A 24,751-nucleotide genomic window follows, 5' to 3' on the forward strand; every position below is an offset into this window, starting at 1 on the left:
CCTTGAATGAACACTTGATGCATATAATCACAGCAGTATGATGATTCTATGTGTCTACATTAAAACATGTTTCTTCATACTGCATTAATATATGCTACTTTTAAACTTTCATGCAGAGAGGGAAATCACAACTAAAAAAATCACAATTTTTTTCATACGGTGTTGATGTGGAAATGTTTGCCTCTGCATTTTGATGGTGTGGGCGTGTGGCACCGAACGGAGATAAGCGTCTCGACAGACGTTACAATATTTGAACAATGATGACGAAAACTGTTTTCTCTGTCGTGTCCGTGTGTCGAAAATTGTTATGCGCTTATTTTTTTATTAGATTTTGTGCGTGGCATAGATTTGCCGTGCGCAATTGCACAGGCACGCACTTTAGAGGGAGCGTTGCTCGCACGGCTGCGCTAGCATCACAGCTAACGTTAGCCATGCTGCTACCTCTCTGCTCGGGGAGGACGTATACGTATGTGACGTATGACGTGACAGTATGTGACGTGTGTAAGAAGGTGCGCTTGCTGTCTGTGAGAAGGAGACACAAGAAAGAGTGAGAAGAGCCTGTCGTGTAATGCCAGCAGCTAAAAGCAACTGCGTGAGAATCCACAGACCTGTGGATGTGTTGAAGGTGTGCTGGAAAATGCGGAACGGAAATTAGGGAGCAGCAGAAAAGTGGAATGTATTATTTAAATCGGTGCGTTGGAAAACACGGACCGGAGTTTTCTTTAAACTGGATCGGCATTTTCCCATGCCTTGCCGATACGCATTTTTTGGCAAATATCGGCGGCTGATCCGATCCAAATATCGGATCGGGACATCCCTAATTAGGAGTGACAGATTGTGTGGTAAATGTATAGCATGTTCTATATGTTATAGTTATTTGAATGACTCTTACCATAATATGTTACGTTAACATACCAGTTGGTTATTTATGCCTCATATAACGTACACTTATTCAGCCTGTTGTTCACTATTCTTTATTTATTTTAAATTGCCTTTCAAATGTCTATTCTTGGTGTTGGCTTTTATCAAATAAATTTCCCCAAAAAATGCGACTTATACTCCAGTGCGACATATATTTTTTCCCTTCTTTATTATGCATTTTCGGCCGGTGCGACTTATACTCCGAAAAATACAGTATTTGAAAGTCCCACGATTATATTTCTTTCAAATAAATCCAAAAAAAAGGCCATGACTGCAGCAAGTGAGCACTCATGCATGGTTTTCTATTCAGATCTCTCATAAGGGGAAAAACATGATAAATTATTTTATAAAGTGCGGCTCATTGATCACAGCCAAGAGGGAAATGACTCATCGTGAGACGGAACGCTCTTTGGGAACATCTCTGCGCTCTTGGTAGGCAGCGTATCGCTCCCGGAAGTCATGCAGGAAGTTGTATTGCTTTAGAAGAAAGAAGAGGAAGAAATAATTTCATGAGAAATGAAGGGACAAGCGGTAGAAAATGGATGGTTGTACACCCTGGACAATTCGCCACCTCGTCGCAGGGCCAGCAGATAAACATTCCCACACTAGGGCCAATGTAGTGTTGCCAATCAGCCTATCCCCAGGAGCGGGTGTACTGCGCCTTCCGCCCGAATGCAGCAGGGATAGGCTCCAGCCACCCCCCGCGACGCCGAGAGGGACAAGCGGTAGCAAATGGATGTTTAGGTCTGACTTGTGGTACCAGGATTGACCTGTGAGGGGCAGCAACGTGTCGCAAGCTACCTGAGGAAAGTAATTTGTCTATAAACATAATTATCAGAGGTGGATAGTAACGCACTATATATTGTTTTTTTCGGAGGAGTTTTAATTCAACATACTTTTTACTTCTACTTGAGTGTTTTTGTGAAGTAGAAAAGCTCATTTAAATTTGTTACATTGACTTTCATTGCAATGTTTACATTTATTTATTTCAATATAGTCTATTGATCACATGACTCTTAAGCACTAGTGAGTGACTTTGGACTGCATTTCACCAATCACACGGAGGCTGGCAGTCACATGACCGCACTAAACGACACACTGTAAAGAGTGACATGACATAACTCTTCAATGTCTACAAAACTATAAAAAAATAACATTTACATCACCATGTCAGTAGAAATGTTCACATTTCAGCCTGAAAGAAGTCCACGAAACATGCTCCTATAAGTTCTAAATGTTTGTTTACGTTTTAGCTGCCCATAAGCTACACTTCTGTTAAAGGGGAACATTATCACCAGACCTATGTAAGCGTCAATATATACCTTGATGTTGCAGAAAAAAGACCATATATTCTTTTAACAGATTTCCGAACTCTAAATGGGTGAATTTTGGCGAATTAAATGCCTTTCTAATATTCGCTCTCAGAGCGATGACGTCACAACGTGGCGTCACATCGGGAAGCAATTCGCCATTTTCTCAAACATCGAGTCAAATCAGCTCTGTAATTTTCCGTTTGTTCGACTGTTTTCCGTACCTTGGAGACATCATGCCTCGTCGGTGTGTTGTCGGAGGGTGTAACAACACGAACAGGGACGGATTCAAGTTGCACCAGTGGCCCAAAGATGCGAAAGTGGCAAGAAATTGGACGTTTGTTCCGCACACTTTACCGACGAAAGCTATGCTACGACAGAGATGGCAAGAATGTGTGGATATCCTGCGACACTCAAAGCAGATGCATTTCCAACGATAAAGTCAAAGAAATCTGCCGCCAGACCCCCATTGAATCTGCCGGAGTGTGTGAGCAATTCAGGGACAAAGGACCTCGGTAGCACGGCAAGCAATGGCGGCAGTTTGTTCCCGCAGACGAGCGAGCTAAACCCCCTATCGACTCTAGCTTCCCTGGCCTGCTGACATCAACTCCAAAACTGGACAGATCAGCTTTCAGGAAAAGAGCGCGGATGAGGGTATGTCTACAGAATATATTAATTGATGAAAATTGGGCTGTCTGCACTCTCAAAGTGCATGTTGTTGCCAAATGTATTTCATATGCTGTAAACCTAGTTCATAGTTGTTAGTTTCCTTTAATGCCAAACAAACACATACCAATCGTTGGTTAGAAGGCGATCGCCGAATTCGTCCTCGCTTTCTCCCGTGTCGCTGGCTGTCGTGTCGTTTTCGTCGGTTTCGTTTGCATACGGTTCAAACCGATATGGCTCAATAGCTTCAGTTTCTTCTTCAATTTTGTTTTCGCTACCTGCCTCCACACTACAACCATCCGTTTCAATACATGAGTAATCTGTTGAATCGCTTAAACCGCTGAAATCCGAGTCTGAATCCGAGCTAATGTCGCTATAGCTTGCTGTTCTTTCCGCCATGTTTGTTTGTGTTGGCTTCACTATGTGATGTCACGGGAAAATGGACGGGTGGTTAAAATCAGGCACTTTGAAGCTTTTTTTAGGGATATTGCGTGATGGGTAAAATTTTGAAAAAAACTTTGAAAAATATAATAAGCCACTGGGAACTGATTTTTAATGGTTTTAACAATTCTGAAATTGTGATAATGTTCCCCTTTAAAATGTAATGATCACTTATTCTTCTGTTGATTGGATGATTATTTGTGGTATCATTAGTTTTGGATGATACCACAAATACGGGTATCGATCCGATACCAAGTAGGTACAGGATCATACATTGGTCATAATTTAAGTCCTCATGTGTCCAGGGACATATTTCCTGACTTTATAAACATAATGTACATTTTTTTAAACGAAAAAAGATTGTGTGATGCTAAAAAAAATCTCAATGTAATAGAAGTATCAACTAGATTAGGGCTGCAACTAACGATTAATTTGATAATCGATTAATCTGTCAATTATTATTTCGATTAATCGATTAATAATCGGATAAAAGAGACAAACTACATTTCTATCCTTTCCAGTATTTTATTGGGGGGAAAAACAGCATACTGGCACCATACTTATTTTGATTATTGTTTCTCAGCTGTTTGTACATGTTGCAGTTTATTAAAAAAAAAAAAAAATTTATAAAAAAAAAAAAAATTGCCTCTGTGCATGCGCATAGCATAGATCCAATGAATCCATGACTAAATTAATTGCCAACTATTTTTATAATCGATTTTAATCGATTAGTTGTTGCAGCCCTAAACTAGATACGCTCCTGTACTTGGTATCATTACAGTGGATGTCAGGTGTAGATCCACCCGTGGCGTTTGTTTACATTGTGACGCCGGTGAGCTACGGTGTGTAGTGAAGCATGTTTAGCTATTCCTCGTCCTGCAGGGATGATACTTGTAAGAGACTTACTTTATTTGTCGCCATGGAGACACGGATTAGTGATTTAGAAGTAGCTAAAACACTGCAGATGGACGTTAGCCGCGAGCTAGCTAGCCATGTCTTAAAGCACCTCTTCCTGAGGGCATTTCAATGTTATAACTTCACCTTTATCGTTAGTTTTTAAGCCAAAATGCGTCCGTTCTCCCTTTTCTGTCTACACACTGTGTCTGCTTGTAAGTACTCCGTGATAGTGCACTGCCGAACATGCTCCTCTGCTCGTAAAACCAGCAATGTCACGACAACAAATGTGCGACTTTAAGATAATACTAGTTTTGGCCAGTAATATTTAAATAGTAATTACTCCATAACATTAATTCCTTTCCACACTTCACTGTTCTGTTACAGAGAACAAGGAAATTGGATAAAATTGCTATGGTGTGAAAAGGGGTAGGATTAAATAAGCTCTGCTTCTTCCTACTCCTTTTCGGACGTGCTGTAATGAAACAACTGGAATTGTGTGATGCATTACATTGTATGCATGTTTGAAATAAACTGAAACTGAACTGAACTGAATGTGACGACGACCCGCCGTCATGCCCGTTAAAAAAAAAGAAAAAAAAGGGGGGGTTTTTTAGAGGCGGTATAGTACCGAATATGACTCATTAGAATCGTGGTACTATATTAGTACCGGTATACCATACAACCCTAATATATACCTTATATACTGTAATTTCCAGCCCTACTTTGAACTAGGGCTGCAACAACTAATCGATTATAAAAGTAGTTGGCGATTAATTTAGTCATCGATTCATTGGATCTATGCTATGCGCAGAGGCTACTTTTTTTTTTAATAAACCTTTATTTATAAACTGCAACATGTACAAACAGCTGAGAAACAATAATCAAAATAAGTATGGTGCCAGTATGCTGTTTCCCCCCCCAATAAAATACTGGAAAGGATAGAAATGTAGTTTGTCTCTTTTATCCGATTAGTAATCGATTAATCGAAGTAATAATCGACAGATTAATCGTTTATCAAATTAGTTGTTAGTTGCAGCCCTACTTTGAACATCCTTGTTTTATAAACTTTCAAAGTTGTAATAAACTAAGCTCTTGTGAGTCTGAACTATTTTAAGTCCCTGAAAAACTAGATATTTTACATAAAATTGAGTTCCTAAAATGTGAAAGCCATACTTTTAAAAATCCTCTTAGACCAAAGCGACACTTGGAGCACGTATTGTTTCCTTGTCCATTGTGTTTAAAAAGAGTAATGCTCACTTTGATGGTCTGAATGGCTCCGCCTCCTCGCAGCTCCCGCAGGATGCCGATGGCTTCGTTGGCCGTCATGGTCACAGACAGCTGGATGAGCAGGCAGGCGGCGACTGGACGTAACAAGAAAACTTCATTTTGAAATGTGTCGCAGTGAGGTGGAAACGAATGAAAAATGTCCTTACTTAAGCCGGAGCGTCCCAAACCTCCGTAGCAGCTGAAGAGGAAGACACTTCATTAGGCAAAGCAGCAAGGTCCGTGGTTCCTAATATTATGGCTTTACTCACTGGACCAGGGTTCTGCGCCGGCTCTCCAGGCTGTCCCGCAGCTGGTCCAGGATCCGGCAGCAATGCTCCAGCTCGGGGGCGTCCCCGTCCAGGAAGGGCTCGTGGTGCACGGTGAAGCCCCTCTGCCGGTAGACCTCCAGCAGGGACGGCACGCGGTACTTGGACAGCTCACCTCTGGTGCACAACACAAACACGTCCTGCACGCCTTGCTTTTGCAGCTCCTCTGTGGAACACACACACACACACACACACACACACACACACACACACACACACACACACACACACACACACACACACACACACACACACACACACACACACACACACACACACACACACACACACACACACACACACACACACACACACACACACACACACACACACACACACACACACACACACACACACACACACACACACACACACACACACACAGCTTTATTGATCAAACACATTAGTTCATACTTAGTGCCAAGGCCTGTCATTATTAGTATTGCATATAAATGATTACTGTTAAGAGGACCCTTTGTTTATTTGTGTGTAAAAATGAGTAATATCCAGTGCTTTTATGAATACACGCTGATACTAGTAATGAACAAAAACACAAATATTTTACTTTAAATATATAGATAACGTTTATCTAGAGCATTTTTATTATAAATGACATGATGGCGTCGCGTTCACACCCCAACTGTTTTACCAAACATAATGAATAATCATAATTAATAACCTTGATTTCAATATTGATAAAAATAATTTTAATTATTATTTTGCCCATAATTGTGCAGTCCTATGTGTAAGACTAGACCTCATATATGAACACTATTTTTATCTATACTCCCGGATTTTCCGGGAGTCTCCCGAAATTCAGCGCCTCTCCCGAAAACCTCCCGGGACAAATTTTTCTCCCGAAAATCTCCCGAAATTCAGGCTGAGCTGGAGGCCACGCCCCCTCCAGCTCCATGCGGACCTGAGTCCGCTTTCCCACAATATAAACAACGTCTACAGTAAAGCAGTTCGTCTGCCGTAAACAGCAATGTTGTGACACTCTTAAACAGGACAATACTGCCATCTAGTACATTTGATGAAAGCACTTTTGTGCGTGCCCACAGAAATGCATCATCAGAGACCCAGGGTGTTCAGCATGGTTAGAAAGATAGTGACAGAGAATAGAACAAGGATGGACAATTCAACCCTTAACTCAACAATGAGTAGATGAGTGTTATGTGTGTGTATATGTGTAAATAAATGAACACTGAAATTCAAGTATTTATTTTATTTATATATATATCTATAATAAAATAAATATATATTTATAGCTACAATTCACTGAAAGTCAATTATTTCTTATATATATATATATATATCCATCCATTTTCTACCACTTATTCCCTTTGGGATCGCGGGGATATATATATATATATATATATATATATATATATATATATATATATATGAAATACTTGACTTGGTGAATTCTAGCTGTAAATATACTCCTCCCCTCTTAGCCACGCCCCCGCCCCCACCCCCCACCTCCCGAAATTGGAGGTCTCAAGGTTGGCAAGTATGCTATAAGGACAAAAAAGTGCAGTCTTGCGAAATTTTCACATATATTTTTATTTATAGTATTATTTTGTTTCTGCCATATTACTTTGTTTATAATGCTTGTGTTGCTTTCATATGCACATTCAACTTTCTACATGAGGTACATTTTAAATGTATTGTTTGTGGGTTTTCTTTTTTTTTTTAAATAAAACTTGGTTCCAGGATTTCAGTATAAGTAGTTTTTGAACATTTGGAGCACATTTAAAATGATGATAACCGTGATAATTTTGGTCACAATAACCGTGATAAGAAATGTTCATACCGTGACCTCCCTATTATGAACGTATACATATACATGCAATGTGTATAAAAAACCATGTGGGGTTTTCAAGTAGTTAAAGTTAAAGTACCAATTTTTACACACACACTAGGTGTGGCAAAATTTGTCCTCCGCATTTGACCTGTCCCCTTGTTCACCCCCTGGGAGGTGAGGGGAGCAGTGGGCAGCAGTGGTGTCGTGCCCGGGAATCATTTTTGGTGATTTAACCCCCAATTCCAACCCTTGATGCTGAGTGCCAAACAGGGAGGTAATGGCTCCCATTTTTATAGTCTTTGGTATGACTCGGTTTGAACTCACAACCTATCCTACCGATCTCAGGGCGGACACTCTAACCACTAGGCCACTGAGTAGGTGTAGTTTTAGAGGGCTTTGGAGGCTACAATGGTGACTCCCATTAGCCGCATCTGGCAAGCATTTTTTATTATCTTTTAGAATCCTTTAAAAAATAAAGACACGTGTTCTTGTTTCTCATAATGATCGAGAACGACAGGCAAAATTCCAGAAAAAGTGCAGTTTCTCTTTAATATTTCAAGGAGTCTCGCCTTACCAACGTCTCTCTGCAGGCTCCTATGGATATTATTGTATCTGCAACCTGGAAACAAAGAGTACAATAAACGCTCACACGTGGAGTACAGTCACAACAAAGCTCTCCACACCACCTGGAAGTGCACATATGCCGAGGAACTGGGAAGACTCCACTTTGGCCAAAGACAACCTGAAAAGATAAGCGGGTATGTCTTGTTTGTTTTGCGCTTTATAAGAAGAAGACACTTTAAAGACGGACACAACCGACCAGGAGATGTCCAAAGGAGTCCGCTCTTCTTCTCCCACGTCATCGTCTTCCTCGGCTGAAGAGTCAAACTCGCTCGCCCTCATGGCTTTAGACAAACAGGAAGTAATAATTAATATTGTATACAACAATTATACTTAAAGCATGCAGCATGTTTAACAATTGTTGCAGTTGGGAGGTTGATCTGTAGGGGGTAGCGGGGGTGTATATTGTAGCGTCCCAGAAGAGTTAGTGCTGCAAGGGGTTCTGGGTATTTGTTCTGTTGTGTTGATGTTGTGTTACGGTGCGGATGTTCTCCCGAAATGTGTTTGTCATTCTTGTTTGGTCTTAAGTGTCGTACGTGCGTACAAATGTTTTAAATTAAATTTTTCTCTTAGATTATATTTCTCCTCTTTTGTTGAGAATTGTTGAACATTCTTGGGTAGCAGATTGTAGTTTGCTTTGTGTATAATTTTAGCTGTTTGCCAAATTCACTGTCATGGAATTTCAGTATTTTCCATTCAATAAATAAAGGGTTTGTATGTTCTCTATATCCAACATTATGTATTATTCTAACTGATCTTTTTTGTAACACCGTTAATGGATGAAATGTACTTTTGTAGTTATTGCCCCATATTTCTACACAATAACTCAGATATGGTAACACTTTTTCATTCATTCAGTTTTTATTTATCTCCTTCATTGATGCGCATTTTTGATCAACAGACAATTAAACTATAACAACAAAACACATATTTACACACCTATGCTTGAGAAGGAACAGGATGAAGAAAAACTTATATTTCCTGCCCCCTTCAACATAATAAGTAGTTAATGGAGAGCCCAGATTCACAAGCATACAATCCTCCTGGTACCCTAGCACCTCCAAAACACTCAAATCTAGACTCCAAACATCCCAGAACAAGCTAGTCAGGTTACTTTTAGACCTCCACCCCAGATCACACCTCACTCCTACCCACTTCTCCAAAGTGGGCTGGCTCAGGGTGGAGGACAGAGTAAAACACCTTGCACTGAGCCTAGTCTATAAAATCCGCTACACCTCCCTGATACCGAAGTACATGTCAAACTACTTCCTTAATGTAAATGACCGCCATAACCACAACACCAGGGGGAGCTCCACTAACCACGTTAAACCCAGATTCCGATCTAACAAAGGTCTTAACTCATTCTCCTTCTATGCCACATCAATGTGGAATGCACTCCCGACAGGTGTAAAAGAAAGTGCATCTCTATCTTCTTTCAAAACCGCACTAAAAGAACACCTCCAGGTAACTACAACCCTAAACTAACACCCTCCCCCCACCACATCCCACCTCCCCGGATTGTAAATAATCACATGTTGTAAGGAAGGGAAAGTAGTTATTTTAGAGTTGGGACACGATGGACAGATTCCGGCCAGAGAATCCTTTAATCATCTTTATTGCTGAAAGGTAGATGTAAATGTGAGTGTGTGTGTGTGTGTGTGGTATTTAGTCAACGCACACAAGGCTGGCTGCCACCATGGATCGAAATCGGCTATTCTGACAAAGACGTGCTTTAAAGGGGAAATGACGTCACAGATTGACCTATCAACTTAAAGACACAGGAACATTACAAAACTGGTTACAGGCATACAATAGGCTTTCGTACACATGTAAATAATCAAATGTAGATACTTGTTCTTATGCTTTCTGAACTCACTATGTTCACTGCTCGCTGTACATATCCTACCAAGTCAGACCTACACTGTTTCAATGTCCATTTCTCTGATGATGCAATTGTTGATGACTGAAGTGCTGATAGCAACCAAACCTAAACCCCGTCCGAACCCCCACACCCCGGATTGTAAATAATGTAAATAATTCAATGTATATACTCTGATGATTAACTTGTGTGATGACTGTATTATGCTGATAGTATATATTTGTACCATGAATTGATTTACGTGGACCCCGACTAAAAACAAGTCTTATTGGGGTGTTACCATTTAGTGGTCAATTGTACGGAATATGTATTGTACTGTGCAATCTACTAATAAAAGTTTCAATCAATCAACATCCAAATATAATACACGAGCGAGCAGTACAGAATATGGAGTGATTTTTTTGGTCTAGAACATGTTTTGCTTTATTCATTATTGACGTGTTTCTTGCTACTTTATGTTGTATATTTTTTATTACATGAGATTTCCAGTTCAATTTATCATCAATCATTATACCTTGAAACTTGGTTTCATTCACCCTTTCAATTTCTATTCCGTCTATTTGTATTTGTTTTTGACTTTCTCTTCTACTGTTACCAAATATCATTTTATATTAGTTTTCCTGTGATTGAAAGATATAAGGTATTATTATTTTATTACCCACTCGACATCCATTGCATTCGGTCTCCCTAGAGGAGGGGGGTTACCCACATATGCGGTCCTCTCCAAGGTTTCTCATAGTCATTCACATCGACGTCCCACTGTGGTGAGTTTTTCCTTGCCCTTATGTGGGCTTTGTACCGAAGATGTTGTTGTGGCTTGTGCAGCCCTTTGAGACAGATTGATTGATTATTATGTTTGTGTATGTAATAGGCGGGATCAACGTTTGATTGACAAGCTTGACAGGTGCCTTTACTAGTGAACAGTCTTGTAATTTGACAATAATCTGTCATGAGGGACACAATACACCAAAGTCAGATGACCTGACATACAATGACACCTTTTTGGGGTTTATTTACCAACCCGGGAGAGAAAATAAAAACATTTGTCTGACGTCAGCGACAACGACACGAGATGCTAGCATTAGCTGCGAAGCTAGCTCGGTCGAAGCAAAGCGTGTGAAAACTCGACGTTACTTGGGCTGGATATACAAGATAGACTTTATATACACCTACAGAGAGTAGAATAAATAGCAGTGTTAAATGTGTCGGTGTAGTTTTGTCTTTATGTCCTCACCAAACTGCGTCCGTCGTCGAAGGTTTGACAGCTCCGTCAGTCAGACGCCGGAGCGATTTTGAAAAGCGCAGAAGCGCAGCAGCCAATCAGAACCCGGCAAAATGTTGTGGCCACGCCTTTACCGGAAAAAGAAACACGGACCCAATTTTTATTTATTTATTTATTTTATTGAACAACAAACATACATTTATAATTCACACAGAAGTCAAGGCACGTTCAACATCAAGTAAAGAAAACAAAAGCAAATACAGATAAAGTAAAAATATGAAAAAAAAAGAAAAAAAGAAAAAAAAAGGTTACCTAAATCACTTTAAATATTTTTAACAAGGATTTCAATTTAAGGGCTTTTGTACTCTTAATCATTCTCTAAGATTTGGTTAGAGTGTCTGCCCTGAGATCGGTAGGTTGTGAGTTCAAACCCCTGCCGAGTCATACCAAAGACTAGAGATGTCCGATAATGGCTTTTTTGCTGATATACGATATTCCGATATTGTCCAACTCTTAATTACCGATTCCGATATCAACCGATACCGATGGAATCAACACATTATTATGCCTAATTGTGTTGTGATGCCCCGCTGGATGCATTAAACAATGTAACAAGGTTTTCCAAAATAAATCAACTCCAGTTATGGAAAAAAAATGCCAACATGGCACTGCCATATTTATTATTGAAGTCACAAAGTGCATTCTTTTTTTTAACATGCCTCAAAACAGCAGCTTGGAATTTGGGACATACTCTCCCTGAGAGAGCATGGGGAGGTTGAGGTGGGGGGGGGGCTAGCGGGGGGTGTATATTGTAGCGCCCCGGAAGAGTTAGTGCTGCAAGGGGTTCTGGGTATTTGTTCTGTTGTGTTTATGTTGTGTTACGGTGCGGATGTTCTCCCGAAATGTGTTTGTCATTCTTGTTTGGTGTGGGTTCACAGTGTGGCGCATATTTGTAACAGTGTTAAAGTTGTTTATACGGCCACCCTCAGTGTGACCTGTATGGCTGTTGTGACCAAGAATGCTTTGCATTCACTTGTGTGTGTGAAAAGCAGTAGATATTATGTGACTGGGCCGGCACGCAAAGGCAGTGCCTTTAAGGTTTATTGGCGCTCTGTACTTCTCCCTACGTCCGTGTACACAGCGGCGCTTTAATAAGTAATACATTTTACTTTTTGAAACAGATACCGATAATTTCCGATATTATATTTTAAAGCATTTATCGGCCGATAATATCGGCAGTTCGATATTATCCGACATCCCTACCAAAGACTTTAAAAAATGGGACCCGTTACCCGTTATATATATATATATATATATATACACGTTTTAATACCGTTTTTTTTTTATAATCAAAATTATGTATCAAAACCAATATTAAAAGCATGCACAATTATATTTGTAGTAACAAAATAAGTACTGGTTATTATTTGTACCTTGATGTAATCTTCCAGGGTGTTTCTACATGGCCATCACGTCACACAGGACATCTGCTGTCTCCGAGGAGCTGCAGCCCAGACACAATTTGCAACACTCCAAGCAAGGTCCTAGTTTTTTGAGTCGCAGAGAAAATAATATATGAAGCTTTTTGCCTTTTTTTTTTTTAAAGGTATATTGCTCCTTTCTTCTAAGGTAAGTTGAACAAACATGTTTCTGTCATTTGTGTAGCAGTTGTAGGATATTTTACCACATTATTTTACCATTGGGCACAATTTGAATCTAAAACCTGAGTGTGCAAATAATGTGACTAAAATATGATTTTGTAGCGTATGAATGTATTTGTGTGTGATATATATATGTGCCGTTTGAAGTTTGAGGCTTATATGCGTGATATATATATGTGCAGTTTGAGGCTTATATGCGTGGGAAAGATTTTGGCTGCAGCAGTAGCAGAAGCAGCAGGCTGACCTCCTGCAGGGGACGCATTGCTCTTTGGCCGGCTGCTTACTTCCTTAGCAGAGGGGCTGCTGGCACCTGAGCAGGTAACACACTCTCACACTCTCACTCACACACACACACACACACACACACACACACACACACACACACACACACACACACACACACACACACACACACACACACACACACACACTCTCTCACACTCTCACTCTCTCACAGACACACACACTCACTCTCACACTCTCTCTCACACACACACACTCTCTCACACACACACACACACACACTCTCTCTCTCTCACACACACACACTCTCTCACACACACACACACTCTCACACACACACACACACACACTCAGTCTCTCTCTCTCACTCACACACACACACACACACACACAAACACACTCATACACTCTCACACACACACACACTCTCTCACACACACACACTCACACACACACTCTCACACATTCACACACACTCTCTCACTCTCACACACACTCACACTCACTCTCACACACACGCACACACACACACACACACACTCTCTCACACACACACTCACGCACACACTCTCTCTCACACACACACACATACACACTCGCACACACTCGCACACACACACACACACACACACAGGGGCGCCGCTAGGGATTTTGGGCCCCATGAAAAGAATCTTTACAGGGCCCCCAACACAGTGTCATTATTTTTTCTGTATTATAATTTCATCATCATTAGGGGCCTCTCTGGGCCCCCCTCCATCATGGGCCCCTAGAATCCATCTCCTTTACCCCCCCCCCCCCCCCCCCCCCCCCTTTTCGGTGCCCCTGCACACACACACACACACACACACACACACACACACACACACACACACACACACACACACACACACGGAGCTAAACAAACCATAAGTAATAATACATATGTCATGTCTGTGTGATCATGTTTTTGTTTTGGTCATGTTCGTTTTGGGTTTTGGACTTTTTGTGCACTTTTGTTTTGTCACCATAGCAACCATTAGTTTTCACCTGTCACGTCACGCACCTGTTTCACGTTTTGAGTCACGCACCTGCTTTCACTAATCATGTCCATAGTATTTAAGTTCATTCTTTTCAGTTTGTCGTTCTGACGACCTCCCCATATATGCTTCTGCACACTCTCCACACCCTTATGATCCTTGCTGCTCTTTTTTCATGCCGGTTCCATGCCAAGTAAGTTTTTGTTTATCAAGCCACAGTTAATGTTTTGTTTAATTGTTCATAGTTTCCGCCACTGTGCGTGCTTTTCATTTGTACTTTTTTTGCTATAGTCTTTTGGTTTCATAGTATATTCTCCGCCACTGTGCGCGCTTTTCGTTTGTACTTTTTTTTATATATTAAATAAATCATGTACCTTAATTCCCGTCTCGCCCGAGCCAACTTTCCGTTGCATCCCGGAAAAGCTAACATCCAGGACCAAGTTTTGACAACATAAGTATAAGATATCTGGAGTCATGTGGCAGGATTCTTATGTTCTGTTTTATCAAATGTGTAGTTTTGTGTGGGAACTATAAATATTGATGTCTGCATTAGACACTTAAAAAAGACGCTAAGTGTATTTCTAGGCTATTACAAAACATTCAGCATGCGTAACTTGTGAGTTTTCCAGCGCTGAACATAAAATATATCATTTTGTCATTTACAGGCATGAAACCTGAAGAGGCGGAGCTTATCACTGAAATATCCAAGGTAAAGTGATGCTCTTGCTGGAATAACCACTCCTTCACACCGAGTAAACTGAGCAGGAAGATTATTCAACATTTTGAGAGGTGGAAAAAAAGTGCACCACGAATACAACCCGCATCGTTACATGCTACACACTTGGAAGTAGTAGTTTACTTCGAGCATTGCTCACAGAGTTAACGGTACACAAAAATCCAAATTATTTACAATCCACAGTTCAGCATATTAGCGTACTAATATATAGCATGTAACAATGCGGGATGAATCGTAACGTACTAATATGTAGCATATAACAATGCAGGATGAATCGTAATGTACTAATATGTAGCATGTAACGATGCGGGATGAATCGCAACGTACTAATATGTAGCATGTAACAATGCAGGATGAATCGTAATGTACTAATATGTAGCATGTAACAATGGCGGATGAATCGTAGTGTATTAATATGTAGCACGTAACAATGTGGCATGAATTGTAACGTACTAATATGTAGCATGTAACGATGCAGGATGAATCGTAATGTACTAATATGTAGCATGTAACAATGGCGGCTGAATCGTAATGTACTAATATGTAGCATGTAACAATGCAAGATGAATCGTAACATACTAATGTGTAGCATGTAACAATGCGGGATGAATCGTAATGTATTATTATGTAGAATGTAACAATGCGGGATGAATCGTAATGTACTAATATGTAGCATGTAACAATGGCGGATGAATCGTAATGTACTAATATGTAGCATGTAACAATGGCGGATGAATCGTAATGTACTAATATGTAGCATGTAACAATGCAAGATGAATCGTAACATACTAATGTGTAGCATGTAACAATGCGGGATGAATCGTAATGTATTATTATGTAGAATGTAACAATGCGGGATGAATCGTAATGTACTAATATGTAGCATGTAACAATGGCGGATGAATCGTAATGTACTAATATGTAGCATGTAACAATGCAAGATGAATCGTAACATACTAATATTTAGCATGTAACAATGCGGGATGAATCGTAGTGTATTAATATGTAGCACGTAACAATGTGGCATGAATTGTAACGTACTAATATGTAGCATGTAACAATGCAGGATGAATCGTAATGTACTAATATGTAGCATGTAACAATGGCGGATGAATCGTAATGTACTAATATGTAGCATGTAACAATGCAAGATGAATCGTAACATACTAATATGTAGCATGTAACAATGTGGGATGAATCGTAATGTATTATTATGTAGAATGTAACAATGCGGGATGAATCGTAATGTACTAATATGTAGCATGTAACAATGGCGGATGAATCGTAATGTACTAATATGTAGCATGTAACAATGCAAGATGAATCGTAATGTATTAATATGTAGAATGTAACAATGCGGGATGAATCGTAATGTACTAATATGTAGCATATAACGATGCGGGATGAATCATAATGTACTAATATGTAGCATGTAACAATGTGGGATGAATCGTAATGTACTAATATGTAGCATGTAACAATGTGGGATGAATCATAATGTACTAATATGTAGCATGTAACAATGCGGGATGAATCATAACCAGTGTTCGGTTAGTTACTGAAAACCAGTAACTAGTCACAGTTACTAGTTACTTTATTTCAAAAGTAACTCAGTTTCTTACACCAAAAAGTAATGCGTTACTGTGAAAAGTAACTATTTAGTTACTTCTTTTTTCTTTTCTTTTTTTTTAAGGCACCCATTAATGCCCTTTTAGCCTTCATTTCAGTACTGTTATTGCAGTGGAGAATAATACAATGTGTTGATCAACTTGACATGCATTTGCATCACTGAACTCTGCTAAGCAATGTGCTCTACATACAACACACAAAGACCAATCAAAGGACAAAGGACCAATTTGTTTCAGGCCAGAACAAATTGACAAAACTATTTTAAATAGCTGCAACATAACATACATAAATAACAAACAGCATAATAACAACATAGCTGTAAAGCTGGCTTCACCCAAGGAAGGCACACACTACATACACAAAGCATAATCAGGCATTTTTTTTCTCTCAAGGAATTCGGAAATAAAATCATGTCTTCATGAGATCAACACTGTATTGAAACCCAGAACACTACGCATTTCCCCAATTTTAGTTTAAAGAAAAGAAAAGATTGGCCTGGCCCACTAGGACATACTTGCCAACCCTCCCGAATTTTCCGGGAGAGTCCCGAAATTCAGCGCCTCTCCCGAAAACCTCCCGGGACAAATATTCTCCCAAAAATCTCCCGATTTTCAGCCTGAGCCGGAGGCCACGCCCCCTCCAGCTCCATGCGGACCTGAGTGAGGACAGCCTTTTTTTATGACAGGAGGACAACAGGGTGACAAGAACTAAATCATCCAGATTAGAGAAAAATTGTATTATTATGTTTATCTTACCTAAAAATAAATATATTTATTAATTTATTAAAAAAACAAACTAAATAAATTTTTACTATATTTTGCTAAAAACATCAAAATTAATTGTATTTTTATTTGTATTTTTTCTGACGCCTTATTACATCTAGCCATAGAATTATACATTAAAATAAACATATATGAAATAATTAATTTTAAATGATCATAATAATTCATTTAAAATGACCATATTTAATTATTAAAATAATTGCTTGTTTATCAACAACTTTAGCATTTTATTTATTACATTTTGAAGCTCTCAGAAGCCAAGTTATGTTATATTCCTTAAGATTTATTTATGCAAGTTTGAAGTATCAATTATCTAAACACAGTTTTGTTTGCATATTTCAGGATGTAGATATATATATATATATATATATATATATATACATACATACATACATACATACATATATATATATATATATATATATATATATATATATATATATATATATATATATATATATATATATATATATATATATATATATATATATATATATATATATATATATATATATATATATATATATATATATATATATATATGTCAGGTTCAAATACAGGACATCTGTTACACAAGACAAAAGGCAAGGAATCAAACAGAGACAGAATTCAATTTGGACTCAATTGAGGAGAGACGGCTTCAACCTGTAACCTCTTACAGTGTCTTAGCACGCTCTGACGAAGAAGGTTTCCGTCTCCTCTTTTATTTAGAGATTTCAATGTTTACGCAACAACACATGTCTCAGCAGGAATGGGGAGTATGTAAATAGTCATTGTTGTCGGTCACATTGAAGACAAAAGAAGAAGATCCCTCAGGTTTGGGTTCGTCCTGGATTCAGCTTGGGCAGGTTTGCAAGACAATGGATGACCCCTCCCGTCTCATTCCATCGTCCACAGCGGAATCTTCCAAGCGTTTGGCTTGGTGCAACAAAGACCGCTTCTTGTCTGTTCATTGAGAACTCAGAACGGAAAGTTTTTTGATAATCTAAATACAATTTTTCTGACATTTCCCTCCTGTTTATCAAACAACTTCCCCAGAATCTTCTTATCCCCAATAACTTCTTCTTGCGATTTTCAGTTAATGGTTAATTTCCCTAGGACCAAGTTATGTTTACACTCAGAATTGAACATACATTTTTTCCTCATAATTATGATATTTCTGGAAATAAATCCGGAACACCATCCAGGTAGGTATCCTCGTCTTCAGATTCATCTTCCTTATCGTCCACCAGGAAGTACATCTGAACAGCTTTATCATCTGCTGGGCTAATCGCTGTGGTAATCAGACGGTTAAGCAGAGAACGCAGACAAGGAATACAACAACATCCACACAACGTCAGTATTGCTACAAACACGGCCATAGATACTAGAATTGATGATACCAAAGACTTGTATTTGCCGAAACCGTCCATCCACCCATCCCACATAGATGTATCTATGCCTGAGTGCTCTTTCATTTTACCGTTGAGGGTGCGAAGGCCTTCCAGTGCTTTGGTCAGGCTACCTTCTGCATCGGTGTTGTTTGGTATGAACGTGCAACACTGTTCACCAAATATTGCGCACACACCCCCTCTTTCCGCTAACAACATGTCCAGCGCCATACGGTTTTGAAAGGCCATAAGGGAGGTGGCGGCGAGTTGATCAGCGACTGCTTCAAGTCCGGCCTGTGTCCAATTTCCCAATCTCTGTACGTTGTAGTGGACATAGTTTATTCTGTTAACATTCTTGTTAATCGTACACCACCAGTAGACGGATGATTCAAATTCAGCTGCAACTTGATTTACCAATTTATAGTCGTCAGATACACCTCTTGGACACCCATCAATATAAGTTGGATCTACAACACTTTGTCAGTTTACATCATGTCTAATTATTTTCCAATGTTCAGATATCAAACTGTTCAGGCGTGTTAACAATTCTTGTACAAATATTGATACTTTTACTATGTGTATGCAGTTATCTGATGATACGTTTCCTAACTGTTGTACAGAGTCTTGCATGTTAATGCAGGTATAATTAGCTTTTTTCACATATTTATCAAATATTGGTTTCTGTTTTGTCTCTTTAGCTACAGGGTCAATTTTGTTTTGCTCATTACTTCAATTCAACTTTTTTTGACTCATCTTGAGTAATTGTCTGGGCTTATACATACAACACAATCAGTTTTTGTAGCCTTTCCCACTTGCTCCGCCATAAGGAACAAATTAATTACCAAAACAGGAACCAATTATTATCAAACTTTGACACACCATCAAATGGTATGCTTACAACTTTGTCACAGTGGAATTTGTAGTGTGCTAGTTAACATGTCCCTTTGATAACACAAATACAATTCCAAATACTTTTTTTCCATTATATGACCTTTTTAAATACAATCCCAAATACTTTTTCCCATTACTGTTTTTCTGGCATGGGTTTTCTGGCATTTTTTTCACTAATGGGGTTACTCCGAATCCTCCCATTGCCCGTCTTTTAATACGACCTCCCCTGTGAGTGTATTTTACTTCTTGATTCTGCCAGTGGTTTGGGTTTACTATGGGTGCAGTATCATTTTGTTTCCTGAGTTCTACATTTTACTCAGATTCCCAAGTGAACCATATTAGGGGGGCAGGGCCGACCAGTACCAATATCGTTAACCCATATGTTTATGGACCGTCTGAGCCATTGAGGTGTCATTTCTGCTGATTCACTCCTCTACCAAGGTCAGTGGTTTGGCTCAACTCTAGTCATCGTGTGCGTCCACACTATCACTAGACTTGGCTTCCATTTCCTTATTGGATAATTCAACAGAAATGACCTTTTTACAATGTACTAAGTGTACCCAGGTTGGTCTTTCCACTATCTTTCAAATGGTGTTAGTCCTGTTGTACTTGTAATGTTAATGTACATTTTTACTAAATATTTGCATAATGCTTTTGCTACTGTCAGCACATCTGCTTTTCCTTTAGGAAATATTTCTAACTACTTTGAAAATGCATCTACCAGACAATAATGTTTTCCTTCACTCTTATTTAGTTAATTGCATAGATGTTTTATACAATTTTTTTTATAAGAATTAAACTATAGGAAGTATAGTACTTCTGTATAAGGGCATTCATATCCCTCCTGTTGAGCCATCAGTTCAACCATGGCTCAAAACTGCTGCTCACTTATACCGATTTTTCTTTGTAAGATTGGTTTATTGTCTGGACATACATAGATGTCTTTTTTGTTCAACATCATCCTCATAATTTCTTTTTATTCCTTTCATTGCTTGTCTCAATATATTAATCAACTTGTTTTTGTAGTTCTTACAGCGTTTTTCAGCATTCTCTGTTCTTGATTTGATAAACGCCTTACAAAGTCTATTTTTCTTTTTACATGCATTTTTCAAACTGTTTATCATCCAAGGTGCATTATTTTGCCTTTGTTTAGATCTGCATGGAACCTCAGGACAATGCTTGTTATACATATTACTTTATGCATTTTTTAAGTAATGTTTTAAACTCACTTAACTGTCTATATGCTACTTAATCTATACTTTTAAACTCTGAATTTACATTCTTCCCATAATCTAACTTAAGAATGTTATACTACACTTCAAAGTTAAACCTACTTTAAATTTACATGTAATAAATTCACTTCCACACCTCCCCCACTGCGCCACGCACACACACACACACACACACACACACACAAGGTGGTGTGTGAGGGCGTGAGTGCACTTCTTAGGGCAAAGGTCAGCAACACTTGAGCTTCTCTCCTTTTTTTTTTTTCTTCCCTCAGCTAATAAACATGTAACCCACTTTATCATTTTATCATACTATACCTCTCAACTCTTATTATAGTTATTAATCTAGGTTTTTATTTGTTCCATTATTTAATTATACATATATATATTTGTATATATAAAAGCGCTCTTTATATATCCAAACATACATGTATATCTTCAGTCTACCTTTTCTTCATCTCTTATTTCAATACCCCCATTATCTCTCTTTCGCATTAGTTTATTTCATTTTGCATTAATTCTTATTGATTTTTCCCCATTTCTTCATTTCTTTTTACTTTTCTCTCACGTTAGCACTTTGAGATTATTCTCCTATTTGCTTTTTCCTTTAACCTATTTTTATTTTTATTTGAACCTCCGGGGTTTTTACACAATTTGTACCTGGAAAGATACACACTTAAACACACACTAACAAACAAACAAACAAACAAACACATTTGCAGCGATCTTACCACTAATGGCATACGCTGACAACATGACTAATTGGTGTCGTCTTTTAACAGTCATGCTGAGTTACTTTGATTTTTTTTTTTCCCAGGACAGTTTCTTGCAAAATGTCCTTCTCTGCTTCAACGCCAACATGCAGTAGGGTCTAACCGCTGACGTTGTGGTTGTTGTCTTCTATTTTGGTTTAAATAGATTGTAATAGACCATATTAGATCTGCGTTTCTTTGTGTCCCTCTTTCCATTTTGAGAATTTGGAGTAATCCGTCGCCTCCTACAGAGCCGAAACTTATAAGGATTACTTTTGTTTTTGTTGTAAGATAGTGGTTTAATTTATTATTGTGGTACACGTCGCTTCTACTGGAGATGGTTCCCCAGTGGAGGTGTCTTGCCTAGAGCATCCACAATAACCCACTATTTACTTCTCACAACTTTAATATGGAGTGATAGCCTAATGGCGATTACTACCACACACTCTCACATTCACACCTTTCAGTATATTGATCTACGGAAATTTCAATGTATATTACATGCGGACTCCGTCGCCCTCCAGGTTATTGTTTTTTCACGGACAAAATTCAGTTTTTTATTCTGAATAGACCATTTTAGGTCTGTTGGACTCCGACGTCCCCAGGATAATGGTTCACGGATATTTCAAATTATTGTGGGCTCCGACACCCCCTAGTATGTTTGTTTATGGATATTACGGATTCCAGTTTTCGCGGTTCCGTTTACCTGCAGTCTTTTGGCCTCTTCAGTTTTTATCTTAATTCAGTTTTTATTTAAAATTTTAATACTCACGGACGTTGGACTCCGACGTCCCTCTAATTTGGCCTTTTTACCTGTTAGAACCTAGGATTTACAGGGTTTGTCTATGCGTCGTAACCCTCAGTCACACGCTTTCTCTCAGTCGTTTCTTTCTTCGTCAATTTAAAACGTACTCACTGCTCTCTGCCTTCCTTCCTGTTGTCCTCGGATTTTCCGTCAGTCTTTCAATTCCAGCCCGAAATGAAGAAAAAGCAGTTCCTCAATCAGGATTTGGTTGCCATGGTCCTCTGGTTTCACTCACTCATGCTGGAATCGTCAGACGTGTTGGAATCCGGCTCGAAGGACCAATTAGATGTCAGGTTCAAATACAGGACATCTGTTACACAAGACAAAAGGCAAGGAATCAAACAGAGACAGAATTCAATTTGGACTCAATTGAGGAGAGACGGCTTCAACCTGTAACCTCTTACAGTGTCTTAGCACGCTCTGACGAAGAAGGTTTCCGTCTCCTCTTTTATTTAGAGATTTCAATGTTTACGCAACAACACATGTCTCAGCAGGAATGGGGAGTATGTAAATAGTCATTGTTGTCGGTCACATTGAAGACAAAAGAAGAAGATCCCTCAGGTTTGGGTTCGTCCTGGATTCAGCTTGGGCAGGTTTGCAAGACAATGGATGACCCCTCCCGTCTCATTCCATCGTCCACAGCGGAATCTTCCAAGCGTTTGGCTTGGTGCAACAAAGACCGCTTCTTGTCTGTTCATTGAGAACTCAGAACGGAAAGTTTTTTGATAATCTAAATACAATTTTTCTGACAATATATATATATATATATATATATATATATATATATATATATATATATATATATATATATATATATATATATATATATATATATATATATATATGTGTATGAATTCTATATGGTGAATTCTAGCTGTCAATATACACCTCCCCTCTTAACCACGCCCCAGTCCCCCCCCCCACCTCCCGAAATCGGAGGTCTCAAGGTTGGCAAGTATGCACTAGGATCCCTCTTTATGTTTCTGAACATTATAGTCCATACATTTAGAGTGATGTGATAATCAAACACTCTAGAAGTCTAGAATGAAAGAGTATATAAGATAATTGACAGAGTGTGCGTACCTTCAGTGCTGAATGATGAGCAGAGGCAGAGTTTTGAGTGTTTTCTTTAACTCGCTTTCCATGTTTATGTGCTCACTGTCCACTGTGTCCAGCTGCCTGAAAACGGGTGATTCCACTGTAGAAATAGCCTGCATGTCTTCTAGCACACACGCTGCAATGGCTCTATCAATGTTGTCCTGGCTAGCAGTCCCTCCGTTAATATCCAGCCACTGTTGGAGGTGGAGGTGAAGTGTGTCTCTATATACTAGCTTCGTCGAAGCATGTTGCTTTTGTAGCTGTTTCAGCAGATTTGAATTGCTGTTTTGGGCAGTAGATAGGATCTTTGATCCAAGACACAACTTACATTTAACTAAAATGTTCTTTTCTTTGTGCTCGACAAAAGAAAAGTAGTGAGAATATCTCCATGTTAAGAAACTCGACTTCTGGCTCAACACTCAGCTGAGAACCAAATCTTTGCAGTCTATTCAATTGAATATAAGTTGAAAAGGATTTGCAAATCATTGTATTCTGTTTTTATTTACCATTTACACAACGTGCCAACTTCACTGGTTTTGGGTTTTGTAGTACGTTACAACCCTAGTATAGTAGATTGTAACTCTGCTTCTTAAGACACCTCTACCAGAGCAGTCTTGGCAACTTAGTTGCTATATTTAGCAAGTATTCCGACCCTTTTCGAAGCTACTGGCTACTTTTTCCTTACTGGACAAGTAAATTCTTCCAAGCCATGAGTAAATAAACATTTGTCTTGCCTCTCCTCAGCTCCAGGGTATGGTCTCCGAGCTGAAGGCGGGCTTCACGGGGGCACTCCTGGAGCTGGCCCAGATCCAACATGGAGACTCATCCCTGCGCGAGGAGCTGGAGGAGAACAAGCGGCGTTGTCAGAAGAAAGCTTTACGCTTGGAGACTCTGGTGGAGTCGCTGCGGGTGTGTCCGGTCTACGTTTGCCCAGCGGACCTACGGTAACCTCTGACCTGTTCTTGTTTTCGCCGCCCCGGCAGGAGGAGTTCGGCGTGATGCGCGGCCAGGTGTTGCAGATGTGCGGCGACAGACAGCGACCTCTGCAGGACGAAGAGAGCACTGCGGCCAAAGAAACGTAGGAATGATTGACACAATCTATCGGAAAACACATAACCACAATTTATCTGATCCAGGGTCAAACAGCAGCCATCATAGACTTTTTGTGACATCACTAAAGTGG

The 24,751-nt window shown here is 39.2% G+C and overlaps 2 protein-coding genes across 2 annotated transcripts in view; one reads left to right on the forward strand and one right to left on the reverse strand.

The window, feature by feature from the left end:
- Positions 1–1,202: 1,202 nt before the first annotated feature.
- On the reverse strand, positions 1,203–11,504 carry cdkn3 (cyclin dependent kinase inhibitor 3). Its single transcript, XM_061969047.1, has 8 exons — positions 11,369–11,504; positions 8,455–8,539; positions 8,321–8,376; positions 8,209–8,253; positions 5,771–5,993; positions 5,669–5,700; positions 5,493–5,596; positions 1,203–1,398 (listed from the first exon to the last, which is right to left on the reverse strand). Exons 2-8 carry the CDS (start codon positions 8,535–8,537, stop codon positions 1,309–1,311), a joined length of 633 nt encoding a protein of 210 aa, XP_061825031.1. The 5' UTR covers positions 8,538–8,539; positions 11,369–11,504; the 3' UTR covers positions 1,203–1,308.
- Positions 11,505–12,882: 1,378 nt separating this feature from the next.
- The window catches only part of LOC133611212 (uncharacterized), a 34,887-nt gene continuing 23,018 nt past the window's right edge, over positions 12,883–24,751 (forward strand). The window contains exons 1-5 of the mRNA XM_061967908.1: positions 12,883–12,985; positions 13,200–13,335; positions 14,942–14,985; positions 24,313–24,477; positions 24,552–24,646. Coding sequence (XP_061823892.1) covers positions 14,944–14,985; positions 24,313–24,477; positions 24,552–24,646 — 302 coding nt within the window. The 5' untranslated portion in view covers positions 12,883–12,985; positions 13,200–13,335; positions 14,942–14,943. The remainder of the gene's footprint in view (positions 12,986–13,199; positions 13,336–14,941; positions 14,986–24,312; positions 24,478–24,551; positions 24,647–24,751) is intronic.

The sequence above is a fragment of the Nerophis lumbriciformis genome, linkage group LG08 (genome assembly GCF_033978685.3).
Source record: "Nerophis lumbriciformis linkage group LG08, RoL_Nlum_v2.1, whole genome shotgun sequence".
Classification (NCBI taxonomy): domain Eukaryota; kingdom Metazoa; phylum Chordata; class Actinopteri; order Syngnathiformes; family Syngnathidae; genus Nerophis; species Nerophis lumbriciformis.

What these genes read in the sequence shown, in the direction of transcription:
- cdkn3 (XM_061969047.1), bottom strand. Translation starts at nt 8,537, where the DNA reads ATGAGGGCGAGCGAGTTTGACTCTTCAGCCGAGGAAGACGATGACGTG. An exon ending in ACTCCTTTGGACATCTCCTG is followed by an intron (nt 8,377 to 8,454) that starts GTCGGTTGTGTC and finishes TTATCTTTTCAG; the next exon opens with GTTGTCTTTGGCCAAAGTGG. An exon ending in CGGCGCAGAACCCTGGTCCA is followed by an intron (nt 5,701 to 5,770) that starts GTGAGTAAAGCC and finishes CTTCCTCTTCAG; the next exon opens with CTGCTACGGAGGTTTGGGAC.